This window comes from Hyalella azteca, unplaced genomic scaffold (genome assembly GCF_000764305.2).
Source record: "Hyalella azteca isolate HAZT.00-mixed unplaced genomic scaffold, Hazt_2.0.2 contig16424, whole genome shotgun sequence".
Lineage (NCBI taxonomy): Eukaryota > Metazoa > Arthropoda > Malacostraca > Amphipoda > Hyalellidae > Hyalella > Hyalella azteca.
In genome coordinates, this window is record NW_025946248.1 from 92,073 (window position 1) to 114,659 (window position 22,587).

The following is a 22,587-nucleotide window of genomic DNA, read 5'->3' on the forward strand; positions in this document are numbered from 1 at the left end:
ACATAAAAAACAAATCACACTAAAATTTTTATTATTTACACTTCATGTTAAAAAAGATTTGGACCGGAGGACGCAGGAAAAAGAAACCTGTACCACTCCTAGGCAGTTAAATGTAACCTGCAACATTTGGATTGAAGTTATTGTGAATTTGTAGTCTTATTTCTCTTTATCCCCGTGGTTGATCGCTTAAATTTGAAACGGAATGATTAACCATACTCAAAGTTAATGTCACTCAGCATAAAATGTTCGTTATTCATATCCTATGAGGAAAAAATCACCTTCCTACACTTTTATCAAATTTAAGTTTCACTTTGCTCTCCTTAAAAGTAGTTCGATATTACAAAGCATCATCAGGGACATGGCATGAATTAAAAACGAGTCAACATGTGACTTCCACCTGCGATGTAACCGGGAGCTACTCCATGATGTTCGCCAGGGCGCAGTCGGCTTACATCAGCAAACCGAGATGGCTGCTCATCTTCTACATGTTTTTGCCTTATGCTTGATCAACGGTAAGTCGCTTAATGTACATCAAACAGTTATACCAGTACAACGAAGTTGAATATTTTTAATTAACCGCTCTGAATGGTACCTGGTCGCCCAATGAGATAAATTATTATTAAAAGAATTATAAATCCACACATTCAACGATTTTATTTTCTGACCAAATTAGAACTCTGAAGTTTTCGACACTGAAATTATCATTACAATTATAGTTGTATTCTGTATGTTCAGTAACAAAAATTGTACAGTGGCCAAATATGGTAACAGTAAATTTATTCTAATTATGCAAAAGACGGTAAATTTATTCCAATTATTCGATGTTGGAAAATATGACGGGTACAATGCAATTAGAAAAAACCCTAATAGAAAATATGAAATAACCACAAGGACCGATAATTCCGGTTGTGCATAATTCTCAGTAAATGACTTATCCAGAAAAGTCTCCTCAGAGTATTGCATGGTTGGACAAGATTTTAGCCGTGATTAGTAAAGGGCACACAAAATTTGCGCCTGTATCCACCTTCATTCAACAATGATCGGCTATATGATCGTGGACAAGGTACAGATATAATATTATTTCTTATTTATGAGAAATTAAGTTTTATTTCATTATGCCACTCATGCAGTTGGACACAATCCATCATCGACCGATATATAATAATGGTAATAGCGGTTTCGACGTTTATTAGACCGTAAGCCTATCGCCGATTCTTAACATCGCAGAACATTCACAGCTTGTTGCGGTCTCGAACTCGCAACTCACTGCTCCAATTCTACTGTGCTTAACCGCCCGGCCTCCTCGCCGGTTCCTCCGGAAACTGTCACACAGAGCTGGGATTGAAATATAGCAACTCTCCCTCCCAATCTTACAGTAGTACTCGGAATTGTAGCCACTATGCCACCTTGCCCTCACTTACATTGCTCACTTTATTTTACAAGTACATGACAAATATTTTGTAAGGATATAAAACATTATTTTTCCTCTCATATTGTAATACTTTTTCTTTTGTATTTATATATTTTCAATGGGAAAGTAACCGTGGGCTACAAATTTAACTATACAATAAGCCCTGCGCTTCAGCATGCAATAACTATACAATCGAACTGAGAACTAGTAAATGCATTTTACTCTGGAACACCGTAATTCAGATCAGTAATACATTGCATAAAGTCAATAGCACTGTAGGTTTTCAGCCAAGTCTACATGCTCGCTAACAAGCAGGCCGTCTTACATACGACCGAACCACCTCCAACCCAACCTCTTCGCGCGTTACCTATTCACGTTTTCCCCTCACAACCTTCTTACAGTCAAAGACTCTGGCTCTACCTGCTCATTTGCCTCTACGGTTCAACTTCCACCCAGTCAGTGAGGTTAAGTGAGGTCCGTGCAGGTTTATTTTAGGTGGAAAAATTAAGAAACGTGAATTAGTTAAGCGGGGAAATTAGGCCGAAGTAGGTTTAGCCAAAATCGGTATGAATATGTTCTACTGCTCTCCATAATTAGAATTGTTATTGCGATACGGTATACGTCTGAAATGTCCTTTCGATACCTCGAATTCGAATTTTCATATCCAACGAAAAGAATACAGTATATCCCATCCATATCCAATTCATATCCAATCTACAGAATTAGTATAGAAAAGTAATTAATATTAGAAAAGTAATTAGTAATATTAGTATATTAGAAAAGTAATTCGAACATTTTATCCGGTGTCAATCTGGCGTCTCATTATATTCAATATTCATATTATAAGATTCGATCAATATAATTGAGACGAGATAGAGATTGGTGGAAAAATACCAGACTTGAGTCAGCGTCTGGAAACATCACGCGATACATCACGCGATAGCCGTGATTCTATAAACGGGCTGGGCGCGCCGCGATGTAACTCGCGTTAGAATTGTTCCGACTTAACGGCCGACGCCTTAGTTATACCTGTATCGTACCACTCATGTATTACCACCCCGTATCAAGATAAGTTCTCTAGACAGATGGTGTCTTACTTATCCCTCACTAAATTGGTCAACGAACCCTGTAATCAGGTGGCGCTTAATGTATAGAGCGCTGACAATTGTAAATTCGAGTCACTCTGAGATCGTCAATGGAAGATTCCTTTTTTCTAATTCCTTTCTATACCTATTACCCATTTTGCCTAAGGCATTGAGTTACAACCTATCACTTAAATTTCAGTTTAGTAACGTGTTTACATTCTAATCTCTGTGATTCCAATGGAAAAATTGTCTTCCAACGTAAATGCATCCAGATTTTCAAAAGTTGTATTGTGATATGATTTTTATTTTATTTCACCTTGTTGAATATATACGTTTGAATATATTTCCGATTTTTTTCTTCCGCACAGGAGCGATCGCATCCGAATGGAGCTATGCCGGTGAGTACAATTAAGAATGAAAATATAAATCCAATTCTCAGCCTTGAATGATATATATTCAATTTAAGTCGTTTTTGTTATGACTTGGAGATTTTTTGAGACTGTTCTCTTTTACTCATATTTCCTGGAAGTTAGACCAACCTAGCATGATAGCGTACCATCGTAGGAGCAGTTTTTCAAGACAGGCTAGAATATACTCGGGGACCATCAAACGCATATGGCCCACTTGGGCAGTCGTAATTTAATTTTTATTTTAATAACTAATAGATCAACAATAGAGAAGACTGGCCAATCGCAAGATCGGCCAGTCGACATCACTATCACCTTGGCTTCCTAGAACGCAGCAAAGAGCATATATCCCTTTCAAACTTTTTATTCCTGTTAGCCGCTGGCACAAAAACGACCCAAGCTCGCCTAGCGCTTAAATTAGCGGCTCTATGTCCATTTTAGGTTCCGGTTGCCGGAGTAAAATAAACACCGAATCAGATTATTGTCGAATACCTTGCGCGCTTGAGGAGATCGTAGGGCACGCGAGCTTAGGCGATATTTCCAGAGAGGTACGGCCGAAACTAACAAGCGACATTCACCAGAATCCAACATTCCCTATGTCATCAGCACCATGCATCCTACCACGTCGCCAGCAACAAAAATTCTATCACGTAACCAGAAGCATACATTCCACCACGTCAAAAGCGCCAAGCATTCTACTACGTCACCAGCACCATGCAGTCTACTCCGTCACTAGCACCATACATTCTTCCACGTCACCAGCACCATGCATTCTTCCACGTCATCAGCACCATGCATTATACCACGTCTCCATCACCATGCCCTCTACCACGTCACCAGCAACATGCATTCTATCACGTCACCATGACCATGCATTTTACCACGTCACGTCACCAGGATCATGCATTCTACTACGTCACCAGCCCCATGCATTCTTCTACGTCACCAGCACCATTATTTCTTCCACGTCACCATTACCATGCCTTATACCACGTCACTACAATCATGCATTCGTCCACGTCACCAGCAATATGCATTCTTCCATATCACCAGCACCATGCGTTCCATAATGACTGCACCTTCGTGAATGAAAATACGAAGTTTATATAGAATTAGGGTTTTCAGGAGTTTACTAGCGCAAAGTAGATTAATAAATTCCATTTTACATTATACTGATAGATGTGGCAAACATTTACGGTAAGACACAGTCAAAGTCAAGCGTTTAATGGGATGTGCTTTTACAGACTATTTCACGTTGCACGACTGCTCGAGTAATTGAAACGGGAACAGGCATAGAGGGGGGTTGCGGCTTTAATAGCAAGTTTCGAAACAATAAATATATGTCGACTTCCAATTTCGTTTGTGAGTACTAGCAAAACCAACCAAGACCTCAGATGTAATCAACTCGATCGTCCATTTTCTCAAGTTTCGACGAAGTGGAGTGAAGTAGTTAGTACGTACGTGCGAATGAACGTAAGTAGCTTGGTAGATTGCAAAAATTTCCTCTCGGGCCCGGTTCGTTTTTTTCTTGCACAGCGAGTGCATTCATTGAGGAAGGATAAATATTTAAGATAAATATTTAAATCGTCAAATCCTCGAAAAATTTTTGTTATATGCATCACTCTGCTTTCTACAGTAATTCAAGTCAATGATTTAACTAAAGGCTTTAACTTTAAAAGACGTCGGCATCATATGATTTTAAAACTCGAGTTGCCTCTGGAGAAAATAGATTAGTCTGAATAAAAGTCTCACATAGGTTGCCAGTTGACAATAATAAATTTACCAAGCTATAAAACGCAAAGAGTTGAAAATAATAAGAAATTCTCCATCCAGAAATTGAAAAAGAAAAGAACTATCTGGATGTTTCAGAGGCTTTAAAATAGTTTTCATCATTGCAACCTCAAAAATGCAGTTTCATAGTTTTCATATAAATTATAGCAGTTCAGTGGCGACTCATGCTGGTCATGTGAGACCGATGATTTTGATTTATGTATATAAACATAGGAGACATTAACAGATTTTAAAACTCCAGCACCTATAATATGCGATTAATAATGTGAGACTCTCGCCGTTTTTAGCGCTTCATAGCTGGAATTGACCAGTAATTAGGTTTGGTGGAGCAACTAATCTTATTTAATTCATCAAGAAGGTGTCTTCATTGCCTGGCTGAAAAGATAAAAAATTTTAACATTATAAAATCTAAGTAATTTGATTATATATTCACTTTTACAGCAATGAAAAATTCAAAGCCCCGTTTTTAAAAGTAATTTCTTTTATGAATTTTACAGTTATTAAAAAATTGAATAATTCAGGGCAGTTTCATAAAATTAATGCATTATGAATCAAAAAATTATAAACTGGCCCTTCATTGCATTAATGACGAGCACTAGTAGGATTATTTTCAATTGAATAATGCCAAAGCAAGCATGCACTAATCATTTTTGAAAGCTTTCTTGCTCGCCCGGTGGTTTGCTGCCCTGCCGCTGCTGGTGCTGCGACTGCGACACCTATTCGTACAGTCGCAGCCTATTACCTATTCCACCTATTCGTTCGTTATCGCTGTCATATTATTTTAGAATTACATGTCAGATTGCAGATGGATTTACCTCATGGAGCTAACGGGGTTTATTTTTTCTGTCATGTGCTTTTTAGCAAGTTTGTTCCTGATTTTTGTCATGTACGTAAAGGAAATACTGAATCACTACCACGTATGATAAGAAAATTTGTGAAGTTAATTCTCATTTTGTTCCATCGTATGACTAAAGCCCCGTCCACACGTTCAAAACTATCGTCAGTCTTGCATGTCATGCCAGGTTTGACCGATTTTGACGGAAGACTGAAGAGCGTCCACACGCTCAAACTTTCCTTCAGTTTTTAGTGCGTTCGCGACAATGGAGGAGGCAGTGCTGCTCGCTGCAGTGAGCGCAGTTTGCGCCACCATAATTAGGTTAAAGTGATGCAAACGTACGCGGTGGTCCGGAAAATGGTTTTAAAAAATACCACAATGAGGGTTGATAGACAGCATTGACGACTCCATTTTGGCACATTCTTTTCGATAAAGAGTTTATTTTCTTCGTTGCAAAACCTTTGTTTGCTGTATAATCAACTTCTTTGCACTTAACTATCAATGCCGCATGGGCCAGTGCTCTCTTGTTCTTGTAACTGTAGCTTTTTGATTGAATTTACCATAAACCTGGGAAACTACGATATAACTCAATGAAATCGCCAAAATTATTCGTGAAACCAGTGTCGGATATCCTAGGATATGAAAGACTAGAGCTAACGAGGAACAATGTCACAGCTCTCATCATCAATATAGACTGAGATAGCGTATAAGTTTGACCAATTAGTCGGTTGCCCGTCCACACGCTCAAACTTATCGTCAGTCTTGCATGAACCCAAAGGTCTCGCCCGTCCGTCTTTTCCAGGTTTGTCAAACCTCAAACTCCGTCCACCCGTCATGCAAGACGTCAAACTTTGAGCGTCCACACGCTCCGTCTTGTCGTCAAACCTGACATGACATGCAAGACTGACGACGATAAGTTTGAACGTGTGGACGGGGCTTTAAGGGGATAGATATCTTGATTGCGAATCGAATGGTATTGTCTCATCGCTGTAACTTCAAAACTCTAGGAGGAGATAGATTTCTACAGTTCCTCTTATTTGGCCGTTTTCTAAGAATTTCACGTTTTCTTTCATTTTTTCGAAAAATGAACATGAATAAAAGCTGTCTATGTGTATCACGTTTCAGAGAGATCCGTCTGTAAACAGCTGAGAAAAAATTTTGCCCAGACGCTCCCCTTAACGAACGTACGCGTGAACATACATCGACGCCCTATCATGAGCGAGAGATGGTCATGGTTCGCTCAAATAACAGCTACTGACCGAGTAGCCTGAGCAGCTGGTCTTTTCGGTCTGATTACGTATAAGCGGCCCATCGTTCAATCGACTACCGCAATCGGCTCCTAAATAGACGCTGAATTAAGTATTTGGCCGATAGGCGCCTGATTTACCTCTGATCCGTCTGTGTGTACTCTGGACGGCCCCTAAAGGAATGTAAAATTCGACTGGGATCCTATTACCAGGCCATTGAAATTTGCATGCATTCAATCGGCAATTTATTAGTACCTGCTTAAATCTGAAAATAGTCCAATTAAAAAGTATAAAAGTTTAAGACTAATATAAATGTATATCGGTCTTTAAAATGTTAATTCGGGTGAACTATTGAAAATATCTCTGATTATTGCAAAAAACATACTCTAAAGTAAGTGTGAAAATCATGTCATTATAGATAAAGACCAGTGGCCTGTGGAGTTCCCTGTGAGCTGCAACGGGCAACACGAGTCTCCCATCAACATCGTGAGACTGCAGACGAGGTGGGCCTGGCTTAGCCCGGCCATGCCCTTCCAATTTACCGACTACCACACGGTGCCTACATCCATGACTGCGGTCAACAACCACCACACGTGTGAGAAATCTCAAGTATTCCTTTCATTAAAAATTAACTTGCAATCAACAATCAAGACCAATCAAGAAATGTATCCTGTTTTAACATTCATATAAACATCCGGTCAAATTTTATTTTAATAATTCAGTCCTAACGGCCTAATTTGAAATTTATTTTCAGAAATCTGGATACGATACTTACTTTTACAAAAGGCATTCGAACATCCTTGCATTTCTTGTTGAAGTAACATTTGAACACTTTCGCTTTTCCGCTCTGGTAGGTTATTGAATGTTGGTACACATCATAAGACTGAAAGTACAACTTGAACAACTTGGGTTAAGCACTGTACTGAATTGTTATCTTGTTTCCTAAATTAGAAAGTTATTTTCAGTATCAACAACTGCTACGTATGTCACGAAGCCTCGCATTAGCGGCGGTGGCCTCCCATACACTTACGAGTTCGTTAACTTCCACTTCCACTGGGGGGCGGACGAGTCCCAGGGGTCTGAACACACCATCGACACTGTTCAGTGAGTCTTAAGTTCAATTCAAAGTCTTTTAGGACTGCTTGCTTGGGAGTTAGTGTTTACTTCCTATGCAAAATTTCAGCAAGCTGTGAACAATGAGCCCAGTGCAGTTTATCTTAGACACACTGTCGACATTCTTCAGCGAGTCTTTAATTAATTCAATTCTTATTATTAATTGAATTGGGTACTCGGTGATTGGTGTTAACTTCCATGCAAAGTTTTGGTAAGCTTTAAATTATGCATTGGCCATGTGCATTTCATCTTTACTTGCATTCAGATCATTATAACGCCGAATCAGGCGCCGAATCAGATTATTAAATAAACGCCGAATCAGATTATTGTCGAATACCTTGCAAGCTTGAAGAGATCGTAGGGCGCGCGAGCTTGGGCGATATTTCCAGAGAGGTACGGCCGAACCTAACAAGCGACATTCACCAGAATCGAACATTCCCCATGTCACAAGCACCATGCATTCTACCACGTCACCAGCACCAAACATTCTGCCACGTCACCAGCACCACACATTCTATCACGTAACCAGGAGCATCCATTCCACCACATCAAAAACGCCAAACATTCTACCACGTCAGCAGCAATGTATCAACTTGTAAGCTTTGAATTATGCATTGGCCATGTGCATTTCATCTTTACTTGCATTCCAAGTCTGGCTGAAGAATGAACTGCCCAGAAATGCTTTAGTTTGTCTTTACTTAAATGGAGAGCATTAATAACAAGTTAACATAAAAGTTGTTTTTAGAAGGATTCTTCGCAGTCCACTCAGTCTGTGAACTGTTATAGACTGCACTCTGCTGTGAGGCTGTACCCTGGAAAATTGATTGATATTAGAGAACTTTGGTTCCACCTACAGCATCATTAAACCCGACATGTGTCTCATATGCGAGTGAATTTACTATCAAAAACATTAAATAACCACCTTAATGCTATTCAATCGGATAAAATTGAAGGGCTCCTTTTTCAGTATGCCTTTTTTTGTTGTTTGATTACAGGTACCCGCTCGAGCTCCACATCGTGCACTCCAGGGTAGATGAGACTATGGATGTAGCTCTTACCCAACCGCATGGTTTGGCGGTGCTTGGAATTTTTTTCGAACTTTCGATGAGCGACAATCCTGCCCTGGAGCACGTGCTGAGCTCTATCGACGTCATCAACGCCGCACCAGGTACTAATTTAATATAATTATTAAATTACTCATATAATTACTCATAAATAAATTACTACTCATATAATTTATCAATCGTAAATCCCTGATTCAACACTGAATTGAACACTGTTTAAACTATAATTATGACTCTGAGAATGTTAGTTCCAGTGCCAATGCTCGCAAAAAAAAACCATAATGCAATAATAATATATTAATAATATGGTAGTTTCACTGTTATTGCAGGTGCAAACATCACTGAAACTTTTCTGTAATAATGATTAACTGGCTACTTCAATACAGTGACGTCCGTACTCATAGCTTTGCATTCAATTGAAATAGCCTTGCATTGTTGTAGCTAGCCTATTAAATTTGGCTATTGCAACAAATTAAATTCATTATCCAATACAAGTATGAACCCGTTCAAGAACAGACTAGATAAAGCTATGGAAAAATATATGTTCAGATTTGAAATGCCTAGCACCATATCGAACCCGGTGTAAGTCTAGTAGCTATTTCAAGCTTTCGTCAGTCGTGAAAAGATCCTGTCTAATGACACGATTTTAGATCTTCTGTAAACAAGGCACGAAAAGGAAAAGAATCGGCGACAGGCCACATCAGGCCTACACTGCAGCGCCGAGATCACTATGTTATGTTATGTTATTATATATTTAATTAAAACTGAAAAAATGAGGAAGCAACGAGCTTGAAATTATGCGGACATCAGCCATATTTGAATCAGCTCACATCGGAAATCACTCTCTGGAATATATTCTCTACGTCTTTCCTCTGTCACGATTTCGTTTTGAGCAAGAATGTTTGTAATTCCTTGAATTTTAACCATGCTTCACTGGTATTCTGATCGATCTATAGGTGTTATAATTTAGTAACAAATATTATATCATTATTCCCTTTTATTCACTACAGATCTTACGGCACAAGTCGTGAATCCGTACGCGCTGGCTTCGCTGCTACCCGACGACGTGCGCCGCTTCTACCGCTACGACGGCAGCCTCACCACGCCCGTGTGCAACGAGGCCGTCGTCTGGACCGTCTTCGCGCAGCCCCTCCACGTCTCCAGGGCTCAGGTACACTCGCCTGCGGATCAAGATTTTGTGTTGTTAGTCGCTCATAGTGATACTGCTACAGAAGAATAAAGAACTTTAAAAAATCAAGATAAGTCTATTAGCGTCATTAATTATTTTTTTCGAAATAATGAAAAACACTTAAATTCTCTATAGGACTTATAGACAGAATTATCGTTCCCCCAGGAATCCTACATGCTTTCAATTAATGGAACAATGGAGGCGTGGACGATCTTATCATTTACTTGTCGTTATCTTTCAGTAATATTCAAAATTATAATTATTTCGGAAAACCATTCGATTCGCTCGTTAGAATGACAGTAAAAATTATGCATTGCATTCCATTGAAGACATTTTTCAGCTGGACAAACTGCGTAGTCTGGCTGACGGCCACGGCGGACAACTCCAGAACAACTTCCGCAACCCGCAGCCGCTGAATGGCAGAACCGTGAGTCTGACACACATATTCGTTATAGCTCTTTCCCGTCCCCGATCTCTGCCGCGTCTACGTCGTGGGGGTACCCTGGCCTGCGCGTCGGCCGGATGCCCGGCATACCCGTGTGTCAGGCCAAACGGTATAGGCCCCGCCGCCCGGATTGCTACCGGACGGAGGCTCCTTTCTTCACTTTTTCCCCTAAGGGAAGGGGAACCTCGGCCTCCCCTTCCCCCTACCCACATCTTCGGCCGCCTATCTTTCCTGGGGCACCTTACACCCTCCTCCCCTACCATCTTTTCTACCTACTCGTCCTTCTTCTCCTGACCCAGGGTATCCATCCCAACCCTGGCCCGCACCCCTGCTCTGTCTGCTCCCTCCTAGTTACGCGGCGAGGATATTCGTTCCAGTGCTCCAGGTGCAATGCCTGGACCCACAAGCGATGCTCCGGCCTGCGCTCCATCAATCTCTACTCAGTGGGCTGGATCTGCCCAACGTACAGACGGTCTGACCCGATCCCAGCCAGACCCTCGCCCCCCCGGCCTCCCCCCATGCTAGCCCCTCCCACCTCTGCATCCTCCAGTTTCACTGCAATGGGGTTCAATCTAGCGCAGTTTAACTTGCTGCTTACCTCGCCAAGAACGACGTGGCGGTTGCTTGTCTCCAAGAGACCAAGCTATCAGCTACATCACGCTCTCCCTCCTTCCCCGGATACGCTCTGGAGCGCAGGGACCGCACCGGAGGTCGCGGTGGCGGTCTCCTCATCTTGATCCGCCATGATGTCCCGTACACCGGGAGAGACATCTTTCCCTTCCTATGCGGTGACACCACCATGGAGCCTTGGCAATCTCCACCCCTCTTAATGGATCCCTCTTTGCATCATTAATGTTTACATCCCGCCTGCCTCCTCCTGCTCCCCGGGATATTCCCCGGAACTTTCAGACATTGTTTCCATACCGGGCGACTGTCTGATAATAGGCGATTTTAACGCCCATCATCCTTCCTGGTTCACCGATACGGAAGACCAGAGAGCCGCAGCGCGAGGAGCCGTAGTCGACGACCTTGTGGCCGGTTCCTCCCTCGCCTACCTCAATGAGGACTCACATACCCTCCTCCCCTTCCATGGCCCGCCCTCCTCACCGGACCTCGCCATCATTAGCGGTCATCTACTCCTCAACATCTCTTGGACTCCTCAAGTCGCCCTCAACTCGGATCACCTACCCATCCTGATTCATCTCCCTTCCATCGTCGACTCCCCGACCCCCCAGGCCGCCCGCTCATACGTCAACTTTAAAAAAACTGACTGGCCTGCCTACACGGCAGCCATCGAAGCGGCACTCGAGATGGTCCTTCCCCCACATCGTGTGGTGGTGTGTCGACCTGGGGAGAAGTCTTAACGACTGCTGCCAGTTAGCATATCCCTGCCGGTTTTCGGAAGGACTTCTCTCCCTCTGTCAACCCTGACACCCGGTTGCTCATCGAGCAACGGGATGATATCAGGGCGCGTAACCCAACCGACCCCCGGCTCCCAGAACTCAACCAGGAAATTAGTATTTCCATACATGCCCATGCTAGGAACACATGGCGAACTCATCTTGCGTCGTGCAGCAGGTGCACAAACCAGTCTAAGCACTGGTATCTCCTTCGCTCCCTAGCCGGAAAGCGAAACCACCCTCCCCCCAATCAGCCAATCCAATTTGGTCTGAATTCCCTCTCTTCCCAGCGCAAGATCTCCTCCGCCTTCTGCAAGATATTCACCTCGATTGCTCCTCACTCCCAAAGCCCCTCCACCCGCCGCCTCAAACGTCGAATCCGAGCTGAACATCCCCTTGATAGGGACTCCTCCCCTTTCACACCCGACATGATGAAGCTTGCTATCGCAGTCGCCAACAAATCTTCCGCTCGAGGTCCAGATGGCCTCACGGTCCTTCACCTCAAGCACCTCGGCCCACGTGGTCTCCAGTTCCTCACCCGAATTTTTAACATCTCCATCTCCACAGCCTCGATCCCATCCATTTGGAAAAATTCAATAATTATTCCAATCCTCAAACCGGGCAAACCCAAAAACCAGGGCTCTTCATCCCGCCCTATCTCCCTCCTCTGCCCTGCAGTCAAGATCCTAGAGCGTCTTGTGCTCCCGTACATCTAAGGATCCCTCACCACCGTCCCCTCGCAACATGGGTTCAAACCGGGACACTCCACTGTTACCGCCCTCCTCCCGCTCGCGCACCAGATCGCGAAGGGTTTTAACTCTCGGCGCCCCCCAGCCCGTACAGTCGCCGCTGCAGTAGACCTCTCGAAGGCTTTCGATAGTGTCGACCACCCCCTCCTCCTAAGCATGATCGCGGCCTCGGACCTACATCACAACCTGGTCCGCTGGCTGTGCTGCTACCTTAGAGGCAGGCTGGCATCCTGCCTCTACCTGAGAGCACAATCGCCTTTCAGAACTATTCACTCGGGCGTTCCCCAGGGCTCGGTCATCTCGCCGGCCCTTTTTAACCATTTCATCTCCGATATCCCAGTGCCGTCCCCCAACATTACCTCATACGCGGACGACCTTACCATCTTCGTGTCGTCCCCGAGGCTCGATGCTGCGGAGGCTGAGCTCGCCGTGCTCCTTTGGAGCGTCTCAGATCGGTCGGTGGACAAGAAACTGGCCGTGGCTCCTGGCAAGTCCACGGTCACGCTCTTCACCCCAGATACGCACCAATCCCGATACCACACATCTGCCACAATCTGCAACGGCATTATCCCCCTGGACTAAAACCCCCAAAATCCTAGGCGTCACCTGGGATACGCACTTCACGTTCTCCCCTCATGCAAGAGCCATAGCCACGAAAGCGGCGGGTTCTCTTCGCATCTTAAAAGCCCTAGCTGGTACCAACTGGGGCTTCTCCAAGGAGGACATCATTGCCACCTACCGAACAATCACGCGCCCAATCCTCAACAACGCGGCCTCCATCTGGTACGCTGTTGCCTCACGCACAGCAATTACCAGTCTGCAAACAGTTCAAAACACTGCACTGAGACTAGCCACCGGCTGCCTCAAAATGGCCCCGATCTCCCATCTTCACCAGGAGACCGGCGTCCACCTTTTGTCCGCGCACCTGGACCTGGCTTGTGCCCAGTTCCTCGCCAGCGCCCTCCAGTTCTCCCATACCTCATTCCGCATTGTTTCTGCTCCACTTTTAGACCGCCCCATGAAAGCCTACATTCAGTCGAGGTTCGGCCACCTTGTCACACCACTCTTTGAAAATGGCATCTTACCCGCCGGTGCATACGGAGAAGCCAAACTGTCTCTCCGCTGGGAGATCGCCTCCCGTGTTGCGGCGACTGACGCCATAAACGCCGTCATCGCTGCTCCACCCCCGCCGATTGCATCGGTGAAGGCCTCACTCCCTCGCCCCTACCGTTCGGCGCTATCCCAGCTCCGCTCGGGATACTGCCGCTCCCCGGCGTCCTACTCCGCTAGGATCGGACGCTCCCCTAGCTCCGCCTGCCCGGAGTGCGGGGATCCCCTCCAATCGGTCCAGCACCTCTTCGCCTGCTCCGCCTTCCCCACGTCCCTCAGCGTCTCCTCATTGTGGGACATCCCTGTAGAGGCAGCGGCTTTCCTGGCCACCCTCCCTGCCTTCGCCCATCTCCCCCCTCTTCCGGTGCCGGCCCCCCCGCCCACCACCAGAGCCTCCCACGGCGAGCGTGACGGACGCAATAAACAACATGGCTCTTTCCCTGACAAATTTTCCGATCTCAGCTCCATTTATCGAAATATATTACAAGCTGATGAATCAAACACAACTAAATAAATCAAATCACCTCTACAGCTCTTCTGTCCTTATTGTTAAAATTAAGCTTTCATGCAAACCAGTTTTATGATGAGCAGCTCAAACGTAACGCAATTATCAGACTCATCTCATTTTAATACAATTATATATACAACTACAAGAGCAACTTCACTACTTGAAATTTACTGTTCGAGCAACCTTATTTCTACTAACAACTGCTACCAAATTAATAATTCCCGAGTTTTGTTTGCTAGTTTTGGTCACATTTCTATTATCATTTCACTGTTAGAGACAGAACATTTATGAACAAATAATGAATTCATGTTCAAATATATAGGCTTCTTATCAAATTATAGCTCAGCATCACGAATTAGAGAGGGTGTGAGAATTTCCAGCCCGAAAGAGAACTATTCCGCCGGAACTTTTTCAATGCACACATAATTTAAAGGTTATTATTACTGCAAATAATTGGCCATCATATCTTTGAATCTAAAAAATAAGAACTCAAAAACATTTTAAGAAGGTTCTTTTTGCCAAATTAAACTGAATACATTACAAATAATTAAGTGGAATTCTTCAAGATTTGGTACCAGTATTGTTTAAAAACACGTCACAGCATCAAGTTTTAGCTTAAACTAATTTTCAGTTTTCAATGTATTTTCTTAGCGCTACAGTTTTAGTAACTTTTAATTACTGATGAAAATAATAACTCTTTGCAAAATTCTTAATTATTCGTAAACTTTTTAACGATTGTGGCAGTCTCTTTGTCAATTGCTTCTTATTAGAATGAAACGATAGCCGTCTGGAGATATTTAATGTCTTGAATAAATGGTTAAATCTTATATCATTTGTTGAATATCGCCGTTTATTCATTTCTATTTTTCTTTCAATGATGTTTTTTCTTCTGAATTTTCCTGTTGTATTGTTAAGAAAGCAGAAAATGGTAGTTTTCCATAGGTGCGTTGGTCGACTTTTCTCAATTCTTCATTTAACTATTTTTCTTTTAATTATTAGAAAATTGGAGTGGGTTTTCCCAACTGCTGGACATTTTAATAATAATAATAATAATAAAAAGTTTATGAGTTAGATGTGCTGTGACTGCGCAATAATTTGGCAAAAATCAATAATCATAACAGTTATTTCGTTTATTCTGATGTTTTTTGCAATTGTGCAGGTTTACCGGACTTGGCCGTAGTCGACGACTCGTTGCAACACCACGCCTTAATTACTCGAGGTTCTCGGGGCAGATACTAATTTGATCACAATAAGCAGTCGCCAAATATATTAGTATGAGCGGGCAATTACGCTCATTTCGACCTAGTTAGTTCTTAAAAATTGCTATGTAAATTTCAGTGATTACATTCGAGCCGCCGAGATTATTTTATTCAAATAATAGAGATTATTTTATTCAAATAATCATAATCGGGTGGCCATTTGACCTTTATACTATCTAGAATAATAACATTCGATGGAATTTAATTGGCAATAGCTTTAATATTTTCATACTATTTAAGTATTCCTTTTTGTTTATTTATTCTAAAATGTATTTATTGAGTAGGAAGAAGATATTTTGTTTACCCACTCTGGAAAAATACTATTATTATTAATTACTATTAGTATTCGAATCTATAGATAATATGTTATTATTAATCATCATCTAAATTTGCATTTTCAGTTTAGAACTAATTTGTATCAAATTTTACGAAACTCGTTAATAGAAAAATAACAATAAAATGTATGAATGCAATAACTCACAAAATAATAATGAATTTAACACAATCTATTCTGAATGACTTTTTCCAAACTGCAATTTTTCTTCCGCCATGCTATCAAAGAGAATGAATTATTCTTTCCATAGTTAGACAGAATAAAATGTGAGAGATGAAATTCAACACGAAAATGCAAGTTGACGTAAAGTCTTGAAGAGAAACTAGACACGACCACTGAACTGTTCACTATTTGCTTGTCAATTAACTATGTACGCTGTGGAGGTAGCTATGTAGGAACGCTTTTTCTGTTTACCAGCTAGTGCAGTTGTTAACATGCCGGGCGTCTCTGCTATATTGAGTCACAGCGATGCATTGCCATAGAATTATTGCGGCACTCTTGAAACAGTAATGATCAAATTTACGATGTTTATAATACATGATCAGTTCGTACTATGCCCCCAAGTTTTTTATAATGTATTTAATTTTACTGCTGCGGATATTTTAGCATTTTAAGAACGTTCATTTTCATCGTATTTTTACTGTTTGTATTGTGTTGCCTGGTATTCTTATGATGCTCTAATAAACGTCATCTATGATTCTGTTTGATGATCATCTTTCCAAACAAGCTGAAATTTTTTCAAATCTTTTTAAAATTACAATAGAGCTCCCTGGTGTCAACTCTACATCGCTATTGTGATTGTAAGACTAGAGAAAACTCGTACGAATTAAGAATTATATTTATTTTCATGCCTCAAAATTTATCCCAGTCTTCTTGTGTCCGAAATTAAGCTATAAGTAATTCATATTTTGTATATTTTCCCCTTTATTGAAGCAAAAGTAATCAATACTTCATTCCGCGTTAAAAAGAGATTAAAAGAGAAATAGACGGCAGTTACGCGGAGCATAAGGGAGTTAAGCGAACGGAGGAATAATAGAACATAGAACGATACAAATATTCGCGCTTCATGAATGGCATTCAGAAATGAATGAACTCAGATTATAGACCACTACATTGAGTTTCATACTCCCGCCTTGTATATCTGTTGATTGGTCGCTAATCAGATAATGCAACTAGCCAACTAGCCTCTTAACAGCTGAGGTGACTATACCCAGAACCCTCACTGGCAAGGAGTCTGGATCGTGAATTAAGTTTCTTAAATAAACTGGATATACACTAAAAATAAAATGACATGTTACTACCCGAGGAGATTTGCAACTGAGAACCTGGGGGCGGATCTCCTACAATGCCATTACAAGTGACTACGGCAGATGTAATCAGCGACCGTAGTCACTTGTCACTCAGCGATCAGCTAAAAAAAGTAGGATGGGCGATGCTGTGCGCGGCATAATATGTTACCTAATCTTTTCCATATTGGCCGGGATATTCAATATGAAGTTTGGTGTCTGATTGCAGTTGATGCACACCATACAGCGTTACATCCTACTTACCCAGTCAAACGCGTCTTGATCGATAGTTGTAGATTATATGGCACAGAGTCATTCTGTGCTTAGCATTTTCATGTCCATCAAATTATAGTTGTTTCTACGGTTGCATCATGCGGTTTAATGACAGAAACTTATTACAATAAACAGGGAAATAAACCCTTAGCGTTCCTTAGTATGTATTTACTTGTTATTTTATAGAAAAACCTAAAAACCGATTACATATTTATAAAAAATTCATCTGCAGGTCACATAAATTATATGATTAACGATATTTAATACATAGTACTTAAATCGTTCCGTACGGGCAGAGTTCTCCAGCAAAGTCTCGCCTTTCAAATCTTTGCCTGCATGGACTTATCTCGATCTGCCCAATCTTCGACGTGCCGACATCAACGTTTGAGTGAGCATAATATTGATATAAATTATTGCATGTGCAATTATTGCATGTGCAAATGAATTCAATGTCATGAATTACTGCACCAATTTGGACGTACCAGTCTGCTTGTCTCACAAACGTAAAGGCAGGCAGGTTAGTTGCAGGCTGGTGTTCTTGTGGCGGTAGTTACTCACTGGGTCACAGGAACGATCGGTACACCTGCACCGTTCAATAAAATTAATGAACAAAAATATATTGAAAATTCCTAAATTATTAAATTTGATTAACTTCAAGATCAAAGCAAACTTCAGCAATAGAAGCCTGTCAATTCGAACGCCCTGATAGAGAAAAGTGCGTGCAGTAGGATAAAGAACCACGTAATTATCAAATAAAAGTTTAATGTTGAAAAAATGTCAAAATTGAAACATCTGTATATTGCAAAATTATGACTTCTGGAAAATCTAAGCAGTCAAAGTAGGAAAAGTAGCTGTCAAAGAAAAACAACGACATTTTTGTAGACCAAAATTGTTGAGTTAGAAATCAGTAGCTGAAACCCTAAACGGGATATTTATTAAGTTACGAATAAGACTTACTTTTCGGCCGTTCAAGGGCTGAGGGTTGCGGTAATTGTTCTGCAATCTTCTGCCATGACCGTCATCTAGACTTCGCAGCTTCTCCAACTGAAACACGTTCACATTATTGCCTACCACATTATTATTATTATTATTATTATTAACTGAATGAAAGCAATGAACATTCTATGTTGTTTTCTAAAAACCATTTCCTGTCGGATGTGAATACTTCTAAAATGTTTCCCATGCACTTGTATAATGAACTTGCATGAAAGATTTCCTTATACCCATACATAATGTTCAGATTTTACGAGAGCCACACTGTAGGAAAAATGTCGGTCTAAAACGATAAATGCATCAGTTAATTTAATTTCCGGCTATGAAACGTCATATTATACGGTAACCCATATTTAAAATTGATTGCTGGCCGCCCCTCCCTCCTTTTCATTTAAAAAATATGTAGAAAATAACCACTTAAAATGACAATTAACAGAACTGTGAAGATCGAGTACGTAGTATACAATTTGTTCATATTATTTAAATTTTCATCTATCGTCATGTCTCCTTCGTATAATTTAAAGATTGGGCATCTAAAAGTCATAATCATGATGTGAAGCCATCAAATGCTTTAAATGCCTACTGATCTTTCATTTTATTCACTGCAACAAACCTGCGGGAAGTATTTAATCATTTGTCGTTCTCTAAATGAAAGGCTATTTTGCTGACTATTTTTGCAGGCCTTAACTTTATTACTAGGTATTTTATATTTTCGAAACTTTTTTTTTTTTTTTGTTCGCAAACTGATGGTCACCGTCAGTCGATCATGAGGTCTTGGTGTGGTATATTATCGGATTAGGAACATTCAAAGAAAAATCTTCTCTCCGTAGATATAAAATCTTACATGCTTTGAAGTAAACTGATTTGCAGTATATATAGGGGACCACACAACAATCTGAATATTTTTAATGCCAGTCACTCAAATATATTTTCTATTTATTTCCAGTCACTCAAATATGTATAGAGACATTCGCTGCCTGCATGGAACGCATGATCAAGGCGCACCGTGGTTTATTGAGACGAACATACGGACTTAGATGCTGATATAAAAATGCAAAGCAAAATGAAAATTACAACGATTATTAATATTGTTATATGTTTTCATGAGTGCACTAGCATTTGTTACTTCAAGGAAGATCATTGTTGTTGAAGGTACTCAGCAATATCTTTGTCATTTGGTCTGTAATTACCACATGAACCAAAGTTGTACTTAATTTGGTGATGTTGCAAATAGCAACCAATGATAGTTTGGGCGCAACATCGTATAAATAGATACATTGATATAAATTGATTCATTAATTGAAATCTCTTAAAATTGTTGTTGCAAGAATAAATCTGCCATATTGCCCAATGCATGGTTGAATGAAAACACAAAAAAGTATAGTAATCAGTTCACTCGAATTAATATCAAATAAATAATACCAACACAGAAAACACTGCACAATATTACAACCCCAATTGTAATGATCTTTCGTACCGAGGTTCAATAAAGATCTCCCAATTAATCCAATTACTTTAATTGAACAAAAAATGAACACTTAAATTACGAGCATTTGAACAAAGTTAAATAGAACATAGGTTTAGAGCATAGTTTCATGGCAATACACCGGCGCATGTACCTGAGCCTTGGAGACGTGGAGGGGCTGCGCGAAGACGGTCCAGATGGCGGCCTCGTTGCACACGGGCGTGGTGAGGCTGCCGTCGTAGCGGTAGAAGCGGCGCACGTCGTCGGGTAGCAGCGAAGCCAGCGCGTACGGGTGAAAGACCTGCGCCATGTGATCTGTACACGAAATAGTACAATAATAATCGCTTTAATTTGAACTTACATCTTAAATTTTATCCAATAATCTGACAACCAAAATAAAAATTAAGGGTGGCGCATCGATGATTATAGGTGGCGATAGTAGATTATAGATGGCATTACGGTGGACGGCCAGTTCTGCCGAAAATCGCCAGCAAGCGCGTGCGGCTTTATGACAGGCACCGATTGATCTGTGTTTGAGTGAACCTAAAGATGAATTTCAATGCAACCATGCAGAATGCACGTATGTACTAATATTTTTTACAACAATTTCTGCTGATAGTTGTAATCTCGCAAACGCTGGCAATTAAATAATTGTGATTTTTAAAGTTGTATAAATAACTTATAGAGACGGAAACCCCAGAATCACAGGTAAATGACCTCTATGGAAGGGCTGAGTCTAATGCGAGTCTAATTTATTCTATGAATGATTCTATTCTATTCTAAAGTTTGTTACAAAGAGTGCGTACAAACGTTAGAAAGTAGTTTTCTATGATAGATGAAATGAAAAGTTTTTTCACAACCTGCAACTGAGCGGGTCACACATGAAACTAGTGAGCGCAAATCGTCATAAAAACATAAAATTTACAGTCAAGCACCAGAGATGTTATTCGTGAGAAAACTTATTTCCTACCAATTGCTTCATATGTTGGTAGTATACATATACTATGTGGTATCATCAAGGAGCAGGACATTGTAAGATCTTGGACACTCATTCACAGAAGGATGTAATGAACGAAGACCATCGATCTATTTATAATACTGCATTACACCAATTACCGGAATAATTGAAAGCAAACGACACTAAGGTTTGAAGTAAGTCACCCTTCACAATCATCAGATCTCAATCTCAAATTGAATAATGGTCCAAAAGACCAGTTGACCAAAGCTCACAAGGAGGCGTCAATGATTTGGGGCAAATCACAATTTTTTTGCTGCAAGAGGAGAAACAGAAATTTCATAAACAGGAATTTCGGGTATTAGAAATGTAATAACGTTTTGTATTTTGAAGAACGTACGAACAGTGTTGAAATGAGCTAAGTTTGTATCATTGTGACGATAGTAACTAATATTCAGTATTGAAGCCAATTTTTTTTTTTAATTTGTAGCACTTGGCGAAATGCTATTTATTTTTTACGATGTGTGGAGGACATTGAACATTGCAAAACCGAATGATCAGTTTAAATGTGACAATAGAATTCCGAGCGTATCTATCAACTCTAGAACTGTGTCGTCTGAAAAAATATTGGTCAATATTATAATCAGTATAGTAAAATTACTTAGCAAAAGTATCATCAATACTATTGCAGCTGTACTGAAAAATTGGCACTAGCTCTGATATTGAACATTAATGAAACTTCTTATTCTGCAAGCTAATAGTTAACATTGGCTTGCACGAGTTCCAGCATTTGATCTAAGAAATTTGTAAGAAAATCGAGGGACTTGATATTTTTTGCGTACTTGGAGTGTGGTTGATAACATTTATGGTATCCAACACGTGGTCCAGAGCAGGATTATCGTTTGGCGAGAGTGTAAACATGGCAGCGAGCACCGCAAGACCCTGCGTTCGGCTGTAAGCGTCTTCGGGAGTTAAACCTTCTTTGGAGTGAACGATATGGAGCTCAAGTGGGTACCTGTAGAATGAACAATAAATTGGTACATGCAATAAATTGGCTCCCTCTTATCACTTCATCAACTATTAAAATCTTTTCAGCAGTCACTAATCCCTTCAGGGCCCTTGAGACTGCAGACACACAGTACCTACACAGCACTAGATGCCACACACCACGGAACACTAGCCGTACACCAAACAATAAGGACACTCCACTGACATAGCCAAATGCGGTATGACCAAACCCTTAGACAAAATTAAGCTCATCAATCAATCATAGAACTCAACCTCCACCTGTCCGTCAAAAATGCAATCTGATTACCTGCGAGACAGAACAATAACATCCACAGAATAGGCTAACGCATAGGAACTCCTTTTCCCAGGTGTCCCCCAAGAGGTTTGCATCTCACCCACTCTAAACAGATTCTACATCCACGACTTCCCACCATCATACCTGATGCAGATTATTTAGTATTTACAGATCAGGCACTATAGTAACCACAGGAAGTTTAGAGTATATACACATACACAACCGGCCATTAGAAATAAAGCCGTACAAGCCAATGTGAACTCAAACAACCATGAAGCATTTCAAAAATCAATAGGCCTTACAACAGATCAACTCGTTTGAGTATCTATGGATCTTTAAGACGAGCAAAAATAGGTTTTGAAACA

At 41.0% G+C, this 22,587-nt stretch overlaps 2 protein-coding genes across 2 annotated transcripts; one reads left to right on the forward strand and one right to left on the reverse strand.

Moving 5' to 3' along the window:
- The first annotated feature begins 460 nt into the window (after positions 1–460).
- LOC108664506 (putative carbonic anhydrase 3) lies at positions 461–15,848 on the forward strand. The gene is made up of 8 exons (XM_018151101.2): positions 461–512; positions 2,865–2,894; positions 7,195–7,371; positions 7,742–7,880; positions 8,885–9,057; positions 9,964–10,124; positions 10,483–10,569; positions 15,514–15,848. Exons 1-8 carry the CDS (start codon positions 467–469, stop codon positions 15,532–15,534), a joined length of 834 nt encoding a protein of 277 aa, XP_018006590.1. The 5' UTR covers positions 461–466; the 3' UTR covers positions 15,535–15,848.
- Positions 15,849–17,657: 1,809 nt separating this feature from the next.
- Positions 17,658–21,934, reverse strand: LOC108664504 (putative carbonic anhydrase 5; the record flags this gene model as incomplete). The annotated part of the gene is made up of 4 exons (XM_018151099.2): positions 17,658–18,089; positions 18,464–18,550; positions 20,119–20,279; positions 21,762–21,934. Coding segments are annotated over 4 exons (442 nt in total), but the record flags the coding sequence as incomplete, so codon positions are not given.
- Between the last annotated feature and the right edge of the window lie 653 nt (positions 21,935–22,587).